General features: G+C 41.7%; 1 protein-coding gene across 1 annotated transcript in view; it reads right to left on the bottom strand.

The window, feature by feature from the left end:
- Positions 1-440: 440 nt before the first annotated feature.
- The window catches only part of RNF11 (ring finger protein 11), a 30814-nt gene continuing 14470 nt past the window's right edge, over positions 441-16784 (bottom strand). The window contains exons 2-3 of the mRNA XM_030455655.1: positions 3532-3701; positions 441-3015 (exon numbers count right to left, since the gene is read on the bottom strand). Coding sequence (XP_030311515.1) covers positions 2844-3015; positions 3532-3701 — 342 coding nt within the window. The 3' untranslated portion in view covers positions 441-2843. The remainder of the gene's footprint in view (positions 3016-3531; positions 3702-16784) is intronic.

The raw sequence follows: 16784 nt of genomic DNA, 5'->3' as shown, positions 1-16784 counted from the left end.
TTAATTAACTATGAAATGCTTTATAGCAAGATTTTTTGATGACTGTTGAGGTACCTACAGAGCTCGATACACACAGGAGCTACAAAGGGTTTGTTGTGGTTTTTTCTCCATGAAAACTTTACTTCCAGCCCTTGGCATCAGGACTGTGGTTGCTCAGGTTGAGATGAGAAAGAGCCAGACCTTTACACTCCTTGAGCTGCAGTTGGCTCTGGTTAGGAAACAGCTGTGCTGTAAATGGACTTTTTTTAATGTGTTTGAAGTGTAAGTCATTTGTCAGACACCTCTGAGACAGGAGGTAAATACAACCTTCATCTTACAGATGGGGGAATTAAGACACAGACCTGGTTTCACAACTGTAGCTAAATTCAGGTTACACATTATTTTGTGTTTAATTCAGATCAATTACCTTTTTGAATTAGAAATCATCCAGAACAGCATTGCACCTAAAAACTTGAAAAAAGCATTTGATTTATTTGTTATATTTACACATTTGTCTTTAAGCTAAAATTTGAACTTTTTTGGAATGTTTTTGTGTAATCAACTCTAGTTTTAGCCCTTCACACCTTTTTGCTGTTTAACAAGTATTTTAATAAAAGTAATTTTTTCCCTTAGCCCAGTAAATATATCAGTGTTAAAAGTTCAACTATACAAAGTGCCTAGAAAAGCATTCAGCTCAGTAATTGGTCACTTCATGTTTCTTTCAAATCTTTCTTAATCAAGTCTTGTAATAAATAAAGACTAATACCAACATGACAATGCTGTTTTTTTCAAACTGTTCATTTGCCAGTTTTAACAAGATAAAAGAAATGAGTACTTAATGTGGACATTGTTTTACCACCAAAAATGAAAAAAAAAAAAAAAAGGAAAAACTAAACCCCCAAACAAAACCCAACACCCTGAAACAAACAGACAGAAAGGAGGACACAAAGGAGCACACATGGAATGATGAAAAGGAACAATGATATTGCACAACTTCAGGTCTCTCTCCTTAGATTTTGATCTGTGTAATTAGGCATGTAATGAATTCAGCAAAAAATTGTGTCCAGATACATGTGGAGCAATTTGAGTGAATCTACAAGAGGAAACTGCTTTCAATTCCTTCTGACTGCTACTTGGAGTTCTTCCCTAAGAGAGTAGGTTGCTGTCAACTGCAGGAATAATGAACAAATCATCGTGGCAATTCTACATTTTGCTGACCAACCCTTCAGAAATTCTCCATAACACACACACACATTCTTCTATCTTGTATCTACACTAAGTCTTCAAAGTACTTGAGTCTTTAAACACTACTATCAAGTACTGAAAAGATAACAGGAATAACAAGAACATTCCCTGATTTGTTGTGGTTAACATGAGATGCAATCTCATTTTGCAAGATGATGTCTCAGCATTGTGTTGAATGTATAAAAGTCACAGTCGGGTACATTAAGGAGAAGAAAAAAAAAAAAAAATAAAAATAAAAGAAACCCAAACATGCTAAATAGATAAAAGATCTTTACAGCTACAGCTACATCTCTTAATAAGCATGTAATGTTTGCTATAGAAATTAGCTAATTGTGTCATCCTGGCTATGGCAGTACTGTGTTCCCCTCTCAACTGCTAGTATGACAGTCTGTGTTTATATAAACTTTGCATTTCTGAGCAGAACAAAATATATTTTCCTCATATCTGATTTCATATCTGCTTGGTGGACTGATGTGTCAGCCAGCAGGGCTTAACAGATACATTTAATACAGGAGACTGAGATACAGTATGTTTATTCTTAACTTCTGATAACCTAAGAACTACAAGAACGAGAGATGCAGTATCCATTTGCTGTGATCCAAGACAACCATTTTTAGGGGAAAAAAGTAGAATAAGTGATCAACACTAACACTTCATTAATTCCAAATAGATTACTATAATTTTTTTTTTTTTCAATTGTGATAGCTTAACTATTTATTGCCCTTCTGGCCCACTTTTAAGCTGATCAAGTTGAAGGTGACATATTAAGAGTTTACAGACTGTTGTTTCATCAAAAACAAAGTTATAAAAACCCATGAAACCCATGAAATTTTTCTGTAGGACTTGTTTCATCTCTTCGTATTCCACCTCACTTGTAGAAAAGGGATAATGCATCTCAGTTGCTTACAAGCTAGGAGATCACTTTGAAGTCTGCATATTCCTAACTGCAAACAAAATATAGCACTTTTAACAGGTTATAAATAAACTGGATTTCAAGCATAGAGCCAGCCCAACAATAACAATACACTATTAAAAAGACCTAAGGCAATGAATTTCATCTCCAATGAAGGAAAAAAAAAACAAAAAAAAAGGGAAAAAAAAAAACAAAAAAAAAAAAAGGAAAAAGAACTGTGCAAACAAGCTTAAAACTATTTCTTTTGTGCCAGTGTTATAAAATGTAGATTTCAATAAAGCCTTGACCCAAATGCCAGGACTTGTGAAAAGAATCTGAACAAAACTGGTTACTTTATTTAGGAAAAAAATACTCTTACCTTGCTGCTAATAAAATTGGATACACGCAGTTTAAACATTTACAGTTGCTGTAACACTTTACACAATTCCTATATAAGGGTGTAAGAACAAACATTAAAAGACAATGGTGGGTCAAGGCTTTACATTAAAAATAACAACCTACTTTTCTATAGTCTCTAAAATACTATGTTTTTTCCAATATTTGCAGCCATTCAGGAATATTTTTTTTTTATTTGTTTATTAGGAAATGTATACTTTGTGCATGATCTTAATTCCTAATTCCTGGCTCTTTGGGCTGAGTGACAAAAGGATCAAACCCATGAAAAGTGGATGGTCTCCTTGAAGGTTCAGTGGAGAGAAACCCTGGCTCAGTTAGTCTCATATGATGAAAGCAGTGCTGCATCCACTGGCTCCATGCAGGATGGACAGGTAAAGGATCTCATCAACCAGTCATCTATACAGTCCAGGTGGTAAATGTGCATGCACGGCAGAAATCGGATAGGATCCCCATAAACAAAGTCCATCATACAAATGACACATCTGGGGGAGGAAAAAATCATAAAAATATTTAATCTGCTGTTACCACACTGAAAATTAGAGGTAGTGAGATAGCTACCCCTATGGAAATGCTTAAATCAACCTCTTGTCACAACTGTGGGGAGTTCTTTGCTCTGTCAGTGCTGCTCCACCAAGCACTGGATGGTTTTGGTATTTTCTTTGTAGTCAGGGCATGGTGGGGGCAGCTCAGCAGAGTGCATAAAATCAGAAAAGGTGAAAGAGACCCATAAAAGTGAGGAAGCAACATGAAATTATTCCCCTGTCAAGAGAGGATGAAGAGGAAAAAAAACCTGTAAGGAGATGAGCTGCGTGGGTCAGGAAAGGTAAGTTTCACCTGCAACAGGAAAACAAGACAAAGACTTCTGCATGGGAATATATTTTTTTTTCAGAAAGCTACATTAGATTAGAGTCCCTGAAGAGAAAAAACAGGAGGGCAAGAGCAGGCTTCTCAGGGCAATGTCAAAAACCCATGCAACAGGCAGAGGAGGTGACACTTACTCTCTGATCTTCTTCTCGGAGCCGTCTCTCCCGGGATCATAGACTCCTTTGGGCAGGTGCTGGATCAGACCGATCCTCTGCGCTATCCGGATCTGTTCCTCCTCTGTCAGCTGTGTTGCCAGCCGAGTCTGGCTTGGAGTTGGGTGATAAACAGGAACAGGGACCTGCTCCTAAAATTAAAATACTTCTGTTAAAAAAAAGAATACCAAAAAAACCCCACAAACCTGCAGAGGCTTTGGTAGCGTTCGGTACCACGGCACAGGCTGGGTGTTTAAGTTTGTCCTCTCAGTCCTAAAAATCTCCCAAATTGCAAATTTGGTGCTATTGAGGATGGGATGAAGAACTGAGGATGTCTCCTGCAAGGAGCTGCTCGTGGTTGTTCTTTGTAAAAGCTTTTTAATTCTGGGAATCCTTCATACTTGACATCCATGTTAACCAACTCCACCTGACAGCAGGAAAATCAACCTTGCAGGCACCTGGTTAGCTGCTAAATTACTGAATTTAACAAGGGAATGGCTGAGGAAAAGCTCCCAGTATTTGCAACCAAAAGTGAGTTTGTTTTTAACTTTTTTTTTAATTCAGGAAGGATTATTTGTAGGACAGTGCCTATTGTTAAAGAGTTTTAGAGAGGAAGGTTTTATTGGTTTTGTAATAACTAAAATTTCCATGAGCTATTCTGGGCCACACAAGCTCCAATCCAGAAGATTCAATATTAAGTGTTTAAAAAAATTTCACCTGGACAATAAGTTTGATTCATCCAAGTTTTACATTTGTTCTCATATATTAGTATGATTTTACAAGGTCTCCCAACCTAGATTTCAACTGCTGTAGGACTGAAGTAGATATTTCACAAACATAAAAATAGGCAATGTATAGGTATTATACAGTGCTTCCCTCTGCTACTTCAGAAACTTCTTTTAAATATTAATGAACTTTAGGTCAGATAATTTCACTACCAGTTATATTAATACAGTGTTTATTTTACTTGCTTTTAAAGCAATTCTTTGGGTGTAGATACCAATTTTAAACAGGAGACAGTGCTGCCATCATCCTGCTGTTAACAGGGAGGTGACTTCTTGCCACAGGTCTGTGTTTTAATGGTACTTCTTAAAGAGGAGAGAAAAAAAATTCAACTTCTAGATGTGTTCTGAAAATAAACCTGGTGCAGAGACAGAATAGCATTGATTCATCAGTTTGAGAAAGTGCAGAAGTTGGTGTTTCAGAGGACATGTGCTGCACAGCAAGCAGACTGCAGGAGTGGGTGCAGCTGCACCACAGTTCCCTCTCCCCCCTCACTGGCACAGGGGAGATGTGGGCTTCCACCATCTGTGGCAGAGCAAATGCTCAAGGTCACAAGTCTGCCAGGCAGTTCTCTTTTTAACATCGTGCCTACCACCTGCAATTCAGCTGTGGGGTAAAATTCTCAGTTTAGCTCCACCAGGATTTCCCCCTTTATTTCCCAGTGCAACCCAGAGGAATTACCAGAAGGTTCAGAAGACAAAACACCAGTGGGTTCTGTAGGTTTGATAAATTTCCCTGCTACTCTAAACTGTATTTATTTCACAGAATCAAAGATTTCTTCTACATCAGCTGCCTTTTACTGGTTTGCGTTACCTAAGGGAAAGCACCAGCTGAAGCTAGGGATGACCTGTCTGATGTAACAGGATTCACTAAGTGGCTCTGCAACCTTTGGTGCCAGCAAAACAAAGCATTTTCTTCCCCTCCCAAATGCTGAAGACCCCTCTGTGCTCTACATCAGCTCCAGGAAGAGCCCAGGACTGTTTTTATGTTGCAAGAATTTAACACCACAAACTATTAGTAACCTTTTTCCCCCCCTCAAGGCTTTTCTACCCTTCTTTGGCCAGATTATTGCATCAATAGCAGAACACATCACTCCTTTATTCCTCACAAAGAGGTGCAGAGCACCTGGAGAAAGATGCACTCCCCTTTCCATCCTAGAAAAAAAGAAAGGAGCAGCAGTAGAGGTTACCACATGCACAGCACAGGCTGGTGCTAATAAATGCAGGAGGGGAGGCTACTGTATTTAATACATCTCCCCTTGGCAAAACCATGACTGCAAGGGATGATGCAGAAATAAAAAGGCTAAAAAAGGAAGAAAAGAAGATCCAAGGAACTCTCAAAATATCTGAAAGGAGCTGTGGCAATTGGTAGTGAATGTCTATAGCAGAAGAGCAGCAAAGTGATCACCTCACCCCAGCAGAAATTATGCAGCAAAAGGAAACTACAGTTAAATACAATACACTGAGAGTTAAAACTGTCCCATTTGGTCAACTCTGAAATCAGAAATTGGTCGTGCTATCTGTAATTTACATCTTGGAGGGTAAATTAACACAACCTGAAAGCTTGCAATAGGCCAGATAAAAACCTCTTTTCCTTGGTCTCATCTTCCACAGGACACACTGTGAGCAACCACCAAGGGGCTCTTTGCCTGGGGACCCCAGGTCTGCAATATTGCAGTCTGCCTCTTCCCTATGGAGACCTGAAGAACCAGGGCCTGATGGATGGACCCCCAGGTCCCTTCCCATGCCCAGGAGACACACTCTTTCCTGACCACCAGCACTATATGGAAAAACTCCTCCTTGTCTCAGGTCATGTCCCCCCCTCCCCCAGTAGAGCCACCACCCTGCACTACATGTCTGACATAACCCATTCAGGCAGGAATTTATAGTTGCCAGCTGTGGGCTTCTACAATTTCACATACTAGACAAGAATCTCTTGTCAGATAAGGAACTCTGAGTGAAAATGGAGCTGCCTTTCACCATGACGTCTTCATACTTGTGAATATTAAAAACTGGGGCTGGTGTGGCTGCCAAGCTCCTGTGAAAAATGCATACATTGTGCTACTGTAAAGGAAAGAGGGTGACCACCCCGTCACTTCCTCCACAGGCTGTCAGACAGCATTTTAATCTCACCTCCTGATTATTATTAAAAGCCTGCCCAGACTGAGCCAGCAGTGCCCTGGGTACACACAGCCCAACGCAAGAGAAGAAGGCATTGCTGAGAGTCAAATTATAACCTTCCAAACCAGTCCTCTCCCCCCAGCAGACACAAAGGAGAGGTGTGCTTAGCAGCTATTTTCAGAATCGTGCAAGCAAACAGTTTCTCCATGAGAATGAGGAGAGCCCAGACTCCTCTGGCTCAAGGTCATTGAAATGACATTCAGTATCCCCAAGAAGAGCAAAGGAAGAGATGGAGCAGACTGCATGAAGTGCTGCCTCAACCAGACCCTGCCGAGCACCCCCCTACTCAAGCTGGGCTCCTTCAGCCCCCTGGGCATCCACCCCTACAGCTGCATCCTCTGCTTTCTCCACTACCAAATCCCTGAAGCATTTTTGGAAGTGAAACTCATCCAGTATTTATTTCAAGCTGCCAGTAAGGGCAGAACCTGGTCCTACCTGTGGGGGTCCATCACCCCTCTGCAAAGCTTTCTTGGCTGCTTTTATTGACCCACGTTAAGGCAAGGTCCTGCTCACTCCAGTTCAGGGGTCACAATGTGAGAATTCGAGACTTCACTCAACTTATATTTGTAGCTAGAGACCTCCTGACATGTATATATATAAAAAAGATTGTGTTATCCAACTAATTATTATTTTATTCCAAAGACGAGCGTGAATTTATTGCTTGTGTCTCACGTTTCCCTTATCTACCATGGAAAATGTTTTGGCAGACAAAATTACAAAATACTGACCTCCTAGCCAGCATCTGGTTTATTTATCACATGATAAAAGTGCCAGGCATTTCAAACTAAGATGAAATTTCATGTTAACTCTATTCCTCCATGCAAAAACACTGTAAAAAGGCCAAAACAAATAACAAGAACTATACATTAAGTGTCAGGCAATGACATTAAAAAAAACCAAACACTTTCTGGCACTTGACATACTTATAAATAATCAATTATAATCAATAATAATCAATAATAATCAATTTTTTTCCCCCTCAAGAATTTAGAGAGGTGAAACAGATGGCCACAGTCCTGGAGAACTTCTTGTATACAAAGTCAGCCTAAGTTTCCTTGCCTTTCTGTGCACAGAAATAATTCCTTCCTAATGTTTACTCAGCCCTTAATAACAGCATTAATTTAGACTTCAGGACTTACTTAGACTTCAGGTTTGTGTCTTCATCTCACTCTGCCTCCTCCTCCTTTTGGGGAGAGTGAGGGGAGAAATCACAGAGGGACTCTGGAGGTCTGTGTTTTTCACTTATAATACAAATAAACATTTTCACTTTTAAAAGGTCCAGACACTGTTTCTGCACACAGATTCCCAAACGCATTTTGGATTCTCACCTAGAAGAAGGGAGGTTTTTCATCAGTACATCCTACTTTGGTTACTTATGCTGCTGTAAATCTGATTTTCTCTTGTTTTACACCATTTTCATCTTGTTTTTGCAAGTGCAATGAAATTTGTAATACTCTGGGAAACAGGTCAGTGGTAGATCAGAAACTCTTAATCCCTGGATAAAGATTATTTTAAGATCCCTCTTCCCCACACAGTATGTTGTCATCAGGGGGTTTGTTTCTTGTTTTTAGTAATTGCACCAACATGCACAAATTATCCTTTCAGGAGGTCAAAGGTGAGATGAATAATTCATAACATCTGATAGCTCCAGAGGTCAAAGCTTCACTGTTGTCCCCGAGATGCTGTCTGCAGCCACCTGCCTTCCACTACTGACCTCTTGGCTGGGTTTTCATCTTTAAATTTTCCTCCTCATCTAATCCAATGTTCTCAGTCTCTCTCACCCTGGGATATTTATTTGCATTTTGATGCCAGATCACCAGGGACAAACATCTTCCTAGCTATGCAGATCCCAAGCCTTTTTTTAGATTTTTTTTTTTTTTAAATAGCAGGTATAGCTCTCACACTCCTTGTGGTTGCCACCTAATTAATTAATGCCAATATAGCAGCTCAATTTGCATTTCCCTACCTGTTCCCACAGCTCTTTTTTGAAATCCCTATGATATGTAAATGCCTCTTTTTTTGCAATGTGTTCTCTGAAAGCAGCTGCATTGCTTCTCAAGCAGCAAGGCCACATCCACCTCACTGCTCCCCAACACTGTTCTGGGAAGAAGTGGTCCCTGGAACATCACTGCCCACACCAATCCTCATCATCCCTCTACAAACCTTTCAGCCTTGCTGCTGCCCCATTTTCTCACCTCTAAGGTGAGGTGCTTTGCAGGCAGCCTAAATAACTAATCCACACCAGAACAACTTCAATTTATATATGTAAAGTCAGGAGGTAAGAAAAAAAAACAACCCAACAACGTGCTTTTTGCTGCTTTTTTTCCCCCCCAAAATCCCTGCTGAATTTTATTAAAATCTCACTTCTTGCTACTTTATTACTCATAAGGAACTTGCTGGAATGATGGTCCAGAGGCCTTTTCTGTGAATGCCATTCTGAGCTGGGTGAAAAGACTCAAACTCCATCTGTATGTCAATACACATTCTGAAATAATATCCTCCCCCAAGACACATTACTGTAAAACCACTCACCATTATAATGTGTATTATATGACAACTACAGCTTACTCTAATAATCCCCAGAATATTACGAGCAGCCTGCCAACCATAAAAACCTTTTTCTGCCATGTAGAAGGGAGCAGCTCATTTATAAAGCTGAATACCAGTTGCTATAAAACATCACGTAATGAAATCATTACCCAATCTTCCAGATTCCTGCTCCCAGGTAGCAGTGTAAGGAAATGCAGCAGCTGAACACTGCAGTCTAAAAAAAATCCTTTTCAAAAAAAATCCCCTCTTTTCACCTCTGTGACTTGGAGGGGACACCTGGGACAACCAACCAGATCAGACACACATGTGTGGACATGAGGAGCCAGCCTGACACAAGTTGGGTTTGTCTGGAAGACTCCATTCACTTGACAGTGCTTAGAAATCAGTAATCAGAAAAGAAATTAAACATTAAATTAACACCATATTAAGCAAACCTGACCCTTTGCCAAATTTTCAAGAATGCCAAAGACTGATTCTCTTTTTTAATGTGGGAAGATACAAACAGTCCTCTCCTCACAAATAATAATGCATTTTAAATGGATTCATTGCACAGCTCTACTAAACACATTCTCAACTTTAAAATAGAATTCTAAGTCCTTGTATTTCTCAGGATTCCCATGTTTCTCCCTAAGAAGGCTAATCACACAATTTAAATTTTTAATCTATGTTTGATTCATCTGGAACTCTAAGGCAAATAAATGGAGAGTTGATTTCTAGGATTTATTAATGGATTATTCTGCTACCACTGCTTGCTGGAGCTACTTGAACTGCTTGTGACCCCTGCAAACAAAACCACTTTGGATTTTACTTTTTTGATATATTCCTTGGTAAATCTGACAGCTCTGAAGGACACAGAAACCACAGCAACAACATGAAAAATTTCACATCTCAGTTTGTCCTTTAAAGTTCATTAGTATCAGAATTATAAATATTGAATGGATAATTTTCATGCAGAAATAAAAGTGTGCACTACTATCTTACTGATGCACAGCCAGCAGGAGAGCAATTCTCAATAACTGAGCAAGGACCACTCTGCACTGGGATCCAGGACACTCTTAAGGGAAGGTGATAATTTTGGAGTTTTAAGATTTGCACATTGTAGATATGGTCAGTACTTAATATTCAACAGACAAACAGTCTGCAAAGGAGGGGAGAAACCTGGAGAACCTGCACAGCCTTTCTCCAGCTGCTAACACCAAATAAGAAGCAACACGAGGTTTGAGTCACCATTTCAAGAGGTTTTTTTATTTGTGAAAGCCACTGTGGCTCTGCAGTGATGGTGTGGCCTCATGGATCTGCAGAATCATCCTCTGCATTGTTCACAATTACCCCATTGAAATTACTGAGAAATAAACAGCTGAAGAGTTGAAAAAGAGAAGCAACCACGAAAGAAACTGAGGCCTGGCTGCTGACTTTTCAAGTTATCTTCTGTCCCCTGAGCTCAACTTTTTTCCTGGGGAGAGGAAGTACAAACTAGACATATCCTGCCTGCTGCCTGCCACTAGACAGTGACAAGGGCTGCTATAAAAAGGGACTTTTTCAAGCTTCTTACCTGTGCTGTCACACAAACCCTACTGCCAAGATAAATACTCCAGGGTGCCCCTTTCAGCTTGGGCAGTGCAAACCCAGCCCTCCCTGGCAGATGGAACTCACCTGCTGCTCTGTGGAGTCACCTGCTCTGAAATTTGATTAACCATCAATACAAACCTACATGCAAAAGATTAGCAAGAAGGAGTTGTAGGGGAAAAGCAGTAATTAAAAAGCAGTAATTAATCCCTGGAAGCACAATCTCCTGGCACAACCAGACAGTTTTTACATTTCCAGGCTGCATAGCAGGTTCCTCTGACTGAAAGGCCATATCCTTGGCTATGGTTCCACAAGATGAATTCTTAATTTGCCTTGGTTTTAGCTATACCTTTTCCCTTTCACTTTCTCCAGTGACCCCATCAAACAGGGTGTAAATTTCTTCAAGCAATTGGGTAACACATACACCAACACATCCCAGACCAAAGAACCCACCAGAGAACTGACTCTATCTCCCCAGACAGCCTCACTGACAGCTCCACTTACAGAATCAGGCCACAACTTCTGAGAGATAAAGTCCTCTTATTACAGCTCCTGGCATGTTTATTTTAATAGGTTATTTTTCTATAGGGAGGGAAAAGATCTATAAACAATTTTAAAAAATTCACACTTTTCTGTCAAGCTGCTGCAGTGAGCAAAGCCAGAAAAGAACACTTGGCCCTAAACACTAAATGAAGGGCACTCAGGCACAAAATGCTTCCTCTGAGACCTGTATACCCCAGGGACCAGACAGGAAAGCAGCTGGGCAAGGGGAAAATCTAGCAGGAGGGGCCAGCAGTCATTTCTGCAGCTGGTGGTAGAAGAACAGCACATGGATGTGGATCATCTCACCCCACAAGCAAACCACAACATCTGCATTACTGGTAGATGTTCTCTCCCACTTACACCAAGTGGTTATCTTTGCAGAAACCCCTTCTTATGACTGGCAAGTGCAGACAGTTATTATAGTGCTATGATTATGTTAAACACAGCACTTATGGTTCAAGCGAGACTGTTGCTGGAGAAATGAGGGGCAGATTTAACAACAAATAAAACCATGAAGTTTTGGGAAGAAAAAAAAAAACCAGTCCTGTAGCAGAAAGAGGCTGAAAACAAACAAATGTCTGTCTCCTCTGCTGAAAGGGACAGAGGGGACCTGTAGTGTCCCATTCCCTTACTGCTGTAAAACTGCTGGCTAGCAGGAAGCAAAAATAAAAAATAGCACTCAAATTAATCCAGCTAACATGCTTTTTGGAGGTTGCATTCAAGCACGAGAGATGGGGGAAGCACTCCTGAGCTATGATGGAAAACCAGAGAAAATGCTAAGAATCCACACAGAAACAGGAGAATTGTTCACTCTTCCTTCAGACAGGCATTTACTCTCTAAAAATGGTAAAGCATCAACCAGAGCATCTTGCCTGTAGCGTAAGTCTAAGGGATAGCAGCTAAAATGCTACCACTGATCATCCTGGGCAACATGTGAAGTCTGCAGGCAGCCTGGGCTCTGGCTGTGCCATGTCCCAGGTGCAGTGCAGCAAAGAGCCTGGCCCAGAGCCTGCCTGGCTCATCCCATGAGCTCAGACACATGTGGTTTGTCCCAGACACCATCCCACATACACACCCACCCAAACCACTCACTTGGAGGCTTTGACTCACCTCAGGGTAGAGCAGACAATAAAGCTGAAGCTCCCACGTGCTCCTGAGACACGAGCTTGGCCCCAATCTCCCATCCTATAACCCCCAAATCATTGCATCACTCAAGACAAGTTTGTGCAAGTGCCTTACATGAAGGGCTTGGTGAGGATGAGCAGACAGGGAGGCACCTGATGGAGAGCAGAGGCACAGAGGGGACTTCAGGTGGGCAAACACAGCCCAAGCAGAAAAAGCAGTGGTTCACATTATCCTCTGAACAGGGACCCCAGACTCGGTGTAGACAAGCTAAGGATGCACAACCTGCTGATTTTGGGGGGAATTTGTGGCACAGCTGCCTCCAGCTGTTCTAAAACAGTGCTGCCTCTGAACCAGGGGTCCTGCCACTTCCCTCAGGACACTGATCCGACTGACTCTTCACCTCATGGAAAGCAAACAAGCCACAAGCATCACTCTGCAGCCACCCAAAAGCTGGGAGGAGGCAGCCAAGAGAGCAATGGAGGAGTTGCCCCCGTCAGAGACTTAAGGCAGTTGAGAAATTCTGACTCCAAACACTTAAAAATTAGGCAGAGTGATAAAACTTACTTTTGGCAAGAATTAGGTCAGCTCACAGACAATTCTAACAAAACAGCCCTTCTGAGTAGATCAGGAACAAGGTGGTAAAATTAAAAAAAAAAATAAAAAATCAGCCCTCCTTGGCCAAAAGGAAAGGCTGGGGACAAAGGACCAAAATAGGGAGGAAGTAAACACCAAAATGCACATAAGCTGAAGACAGAAGCAGTCATCCAGGGGAGGACTGCTAAAGCATAAATTCCATGTGTAAACAGAAGATGTGTTTATGTACATTTAGAAGTGCTAGTTTGAACTAATAAGAACGTATATATACATATATATATATGCAAATCTATAATATATATGCAAATATGAATTTTGAAAGTATATAGTGAGATATCAAAGGCTCAGTGATCAAGTGACAAACGATGTCATCTCTAGGCTCAAAGTGCCATTCAGTGACACAGTAGGCACCTTCCTTGGGCACAGAGGGCTGTCCAGAAAGTAATTTAACAGCCCTGCCCTAAAGCAAGTTTCAACACACATGTAAAACCATCAGTATCAAACCCAAGTACACATAGACCTAGTTCCTAAAACGGGATTTAAATAAAGACAACAGCCCCAGTTGGAACATCACCCCCAAGTCAGGTCTTCTGGGAGGTATCAATTTTAGCTTCAGATAAGAGGTAACACAGATAACAAAACAAACAGGCAGATCAACAGCAGCTATCTCAGATCATCTACCCCTCTTGTACTACCCCAGGCAATGACACAAAATACTTTTCTGTAGCCACCCAGTTGTAAGCTGGCAGAAAAAAAAAAAAAAAAAAAAAAAAGGTTATAAAGAGGACACAGTAGTTCTTTTTATAGAGCTATAGTCTGCTACCCAATGAAGTCTCACAGAACAGGCAACATAGGAGATGGTTTCCCTGCTTTGCTGGGAAGGTGGGCTAGCAACTGGCTCCCTCCACAAAGGCAAACCAAGGAGAAACCTGATGGAGAACTTTCCATCAGGCCTCACAGCAAACAGAGACTGAGCAGACTGGAACTCTCACACAGTGCAAACCTTTGCCAAGCCGTAAAAAAAGGAGAGAAAACAGATTGCTCTACCAAGGATAAATAACTTGGGGGAGAAGAGTGGTAAGGATCCACACACCATTGCAGAAGAGCTTCAAAAAGCAGAAGGAGCTGGTGATGAGCTGGGTCTGCATAACCACAGAGCAAGAAAAGCTGAAGCTGAGAGGTTGCTGGCATGGGGCACCTGCTCTGAGACCACATCAGCAAAGCAGCCTGTGACAGCAGAGTTGGTTTCAAAATTCAAGAATGTTTTACTCTGCTTGATTGTAACTTGGTACTCAATTTGAAAGATTTTAATTGCCTTTTTAATGAAACCATCCCCAATTACAAATGCTTGCTCAAGCAGGAAGCTGCCACACCTTGGCAGTTTGATGGTACACTCCATGGGCCTTTTTATTTTCTTAATGGCATCTGAATTTCTCTCACAGAGTGGATGGCCCTAAGGTCCAGGTCTGTGGCTTGAAACCTCAGCCTAGACAGGGCAGCACGGGACTGGGCTGTGCAGAGGCAACCAGGAGGCCAATTAAAAAATAGAATCAGTGTCTTGCAACAGCTTAACCACAGCCTTTTTTAAGCACATCTCTGCATTAACCTGCTGGAAGGCCACAGACAGATGAAGCCTCACACATGCCACACCTTAGGGGACCTCAGGCACTGGACACGTCTGGGTGTCCCAGGTGTCACCAGTGGCAATGTGACAAAGATGTTCCCATCAGCTCCTCCCTTCCACCAGATGCTGGGCAGCCCACAGGAGGAATTTCTGTGACTTCTTCCACGTTTTGAAACTGAAGCTGGGAATGGGGTTTGGATTAGGGGGTAGAGACAACACCCTTGAACTGTGGGGCTGTACTCAAAGAGGTTTCAGTGCAGCCCGAGGTGCCACATCACGCAGGCACAGTCACCTCTCCTCACTGCCATCTCCCACTGCAGTGAGAATGAACACACACACACACAAAATGCAGTTCAGCTATTTGTTTAGTGTCATTTGATAGAAACATTAATTATTTCAACTCTTGAGTTAATAAGCAGCAGCAGTAAGCAGCCCAAGGCACTGATTCAGGCTATCAACTGATCTCAGAAGGTCATTTATTAATCTTAAAGGGATGTCTCAGGCATTATACAATTATTACTGAATCTCTTGGTCTGCTGGGTTGGGGTTTTTTTAAGCAGTGCTCCATCTAAAAGCAAGGACCATCTGTATGACTACTGAGGCACAGTAAAGCTTGAGGAAGCTCCACTTTAAGATTGCAGTATTAGCAGTGAACACAAGGGCAATGCTTCTATTTTTTTCCAGCCAAGTCTTGTCCTCACAAGCAGTGACTCTGCGTTTTTAGCTCGCAGGGCAGGAATCCAAGTGTGATCTCATCCAACTGTCAGACCTCTTCTAACAGAAAAGAGGCCTGTGCCAAGAACAGGTAGAGAAAGCATAAATAGCTCTCTCAGGAGTTGGTTATACAAGCAGAAGTATTTCCAGAGCGTGGTTTTTTCCTACTCATTTTAAGGTTTTCAATGCACAGGGACAGGTCTTCTTTTTGTCACCAGAAAACCCATGCTCACTTTACCACTACCTATGATACATCCAGCCCACTGGACAGGTCACATACATTTAGTTTCACAGAAAAGCAAGCCACAAGGTCTGTCACTAGCTGTATAACCCAACCACCTGCCAAAGAAATATTTTTAGTCTGTGTTGTTTGTTTATTTGTTTTTTAAATACTCTTCTCCAAAGCTTGCTTGTGCTGGTTTTACACCAAAAACACCTGTGTTTGTTTAAGCACAGGTGCTTTCAGAGTAGGTGGCTTGAAGTGGGAACTGAAGCAGGTCCAAGATTTTAAAATGTCCCCACTACTACCCCAGTGGCACACTTTGTAAGGATTTTCAAATGAAGATTTTTACTTCTATGTCAGAGCCAGGGTGTTTTTTTTCAGCACACAACATGCAGCCAGCACAGCACCAGAGCCAGGCAGGAGCAGGACCACCATCAGCCACCCTGTCACCTCCCTGCTGCCAGGGACATGGCACTCAAGCACCTACTTAAGTACTTGCCCAAATGAAGGCTCAGGCTGCCACAAAATCTCAGAAAAACAGAGAAGTGTTTGAGAGGAAGGACATGAACACAGAGAGGTTATTTTTCTGAATATGGACTGACTGGTTGGAAGACAAAGGCCCATTTCAGCCCAATGGGCCCATGTGAGAGCAGCTGTGAAGCCTGAAGATCTCCAGCCTGAGCTCATCCATAGGCAACGAGGGATCATTCCCCTTGTGTGAAGTACACCAGAAACCCTGAACACCTAATACAGTCACAGATACTATCAGATTTAGTGCTGGAGTTCAGAAGATCACATGGAAACACAAGGGTTACCTGTCCACATTTAAAAGCACTCATTTCCCAGGAACAACCTGTGACTTTCAAATACTACAAATCAGACACGTGGGTACGAGGAAATTGCTCAGGCTCTGCAATGAAGTGTAACTACTAGAGGTGATTTATGTGCTATTTCTGCCCTCAGAAGCAGAAATGGAAGCCTGATGTCATTATGCTACCAACACACTTTCAGGCATCAGGAAAGTATCCACAAAGCAATACTTATCAAAACAAAACTTGGCAAAAATTAGCACAATGTTCTTCAAATGAAACCTGCTGAAAGCCACACAGCAAGTAATCCAGTGGAGTTATTTCAGACTAGCAAATAGGGTTAAAGAAAATGTCTTTGCTCTGCTGAAGCTTGGTACAGAAATCAGCCTTGAAATATCTTACAGGCCTGGTCCTGATTTTTTGGTATCACTTTGTGCACAATGCTGCATTCCTGCTGAGGTCTTCTGCATGGTATGGAATGGTTTACTCCAAAGAGCGAGGATAAAAGCTAGGAGTGGATGAAA

This window comes from Calypte anna, chromosome 8 (assembly GCF_003957555.1).
Source record: "Calypte anna isolate BGI_N300 chromosome 8, bCalAnn1_v1.p, whole genome shotgun sequence".
Classification (NCBI taxonomy): domain Eukaryota; kingdom Metazoa; phylum Chordata; class Aves; order Apodiformes; family Trochilidae; genus Calypte; species Calypte anna.
The sequence above is the reverse complement of the archived record's forward strand: the minus strand, read 5'-3'. Positions and strand labels throughout refer to the sequence as shown.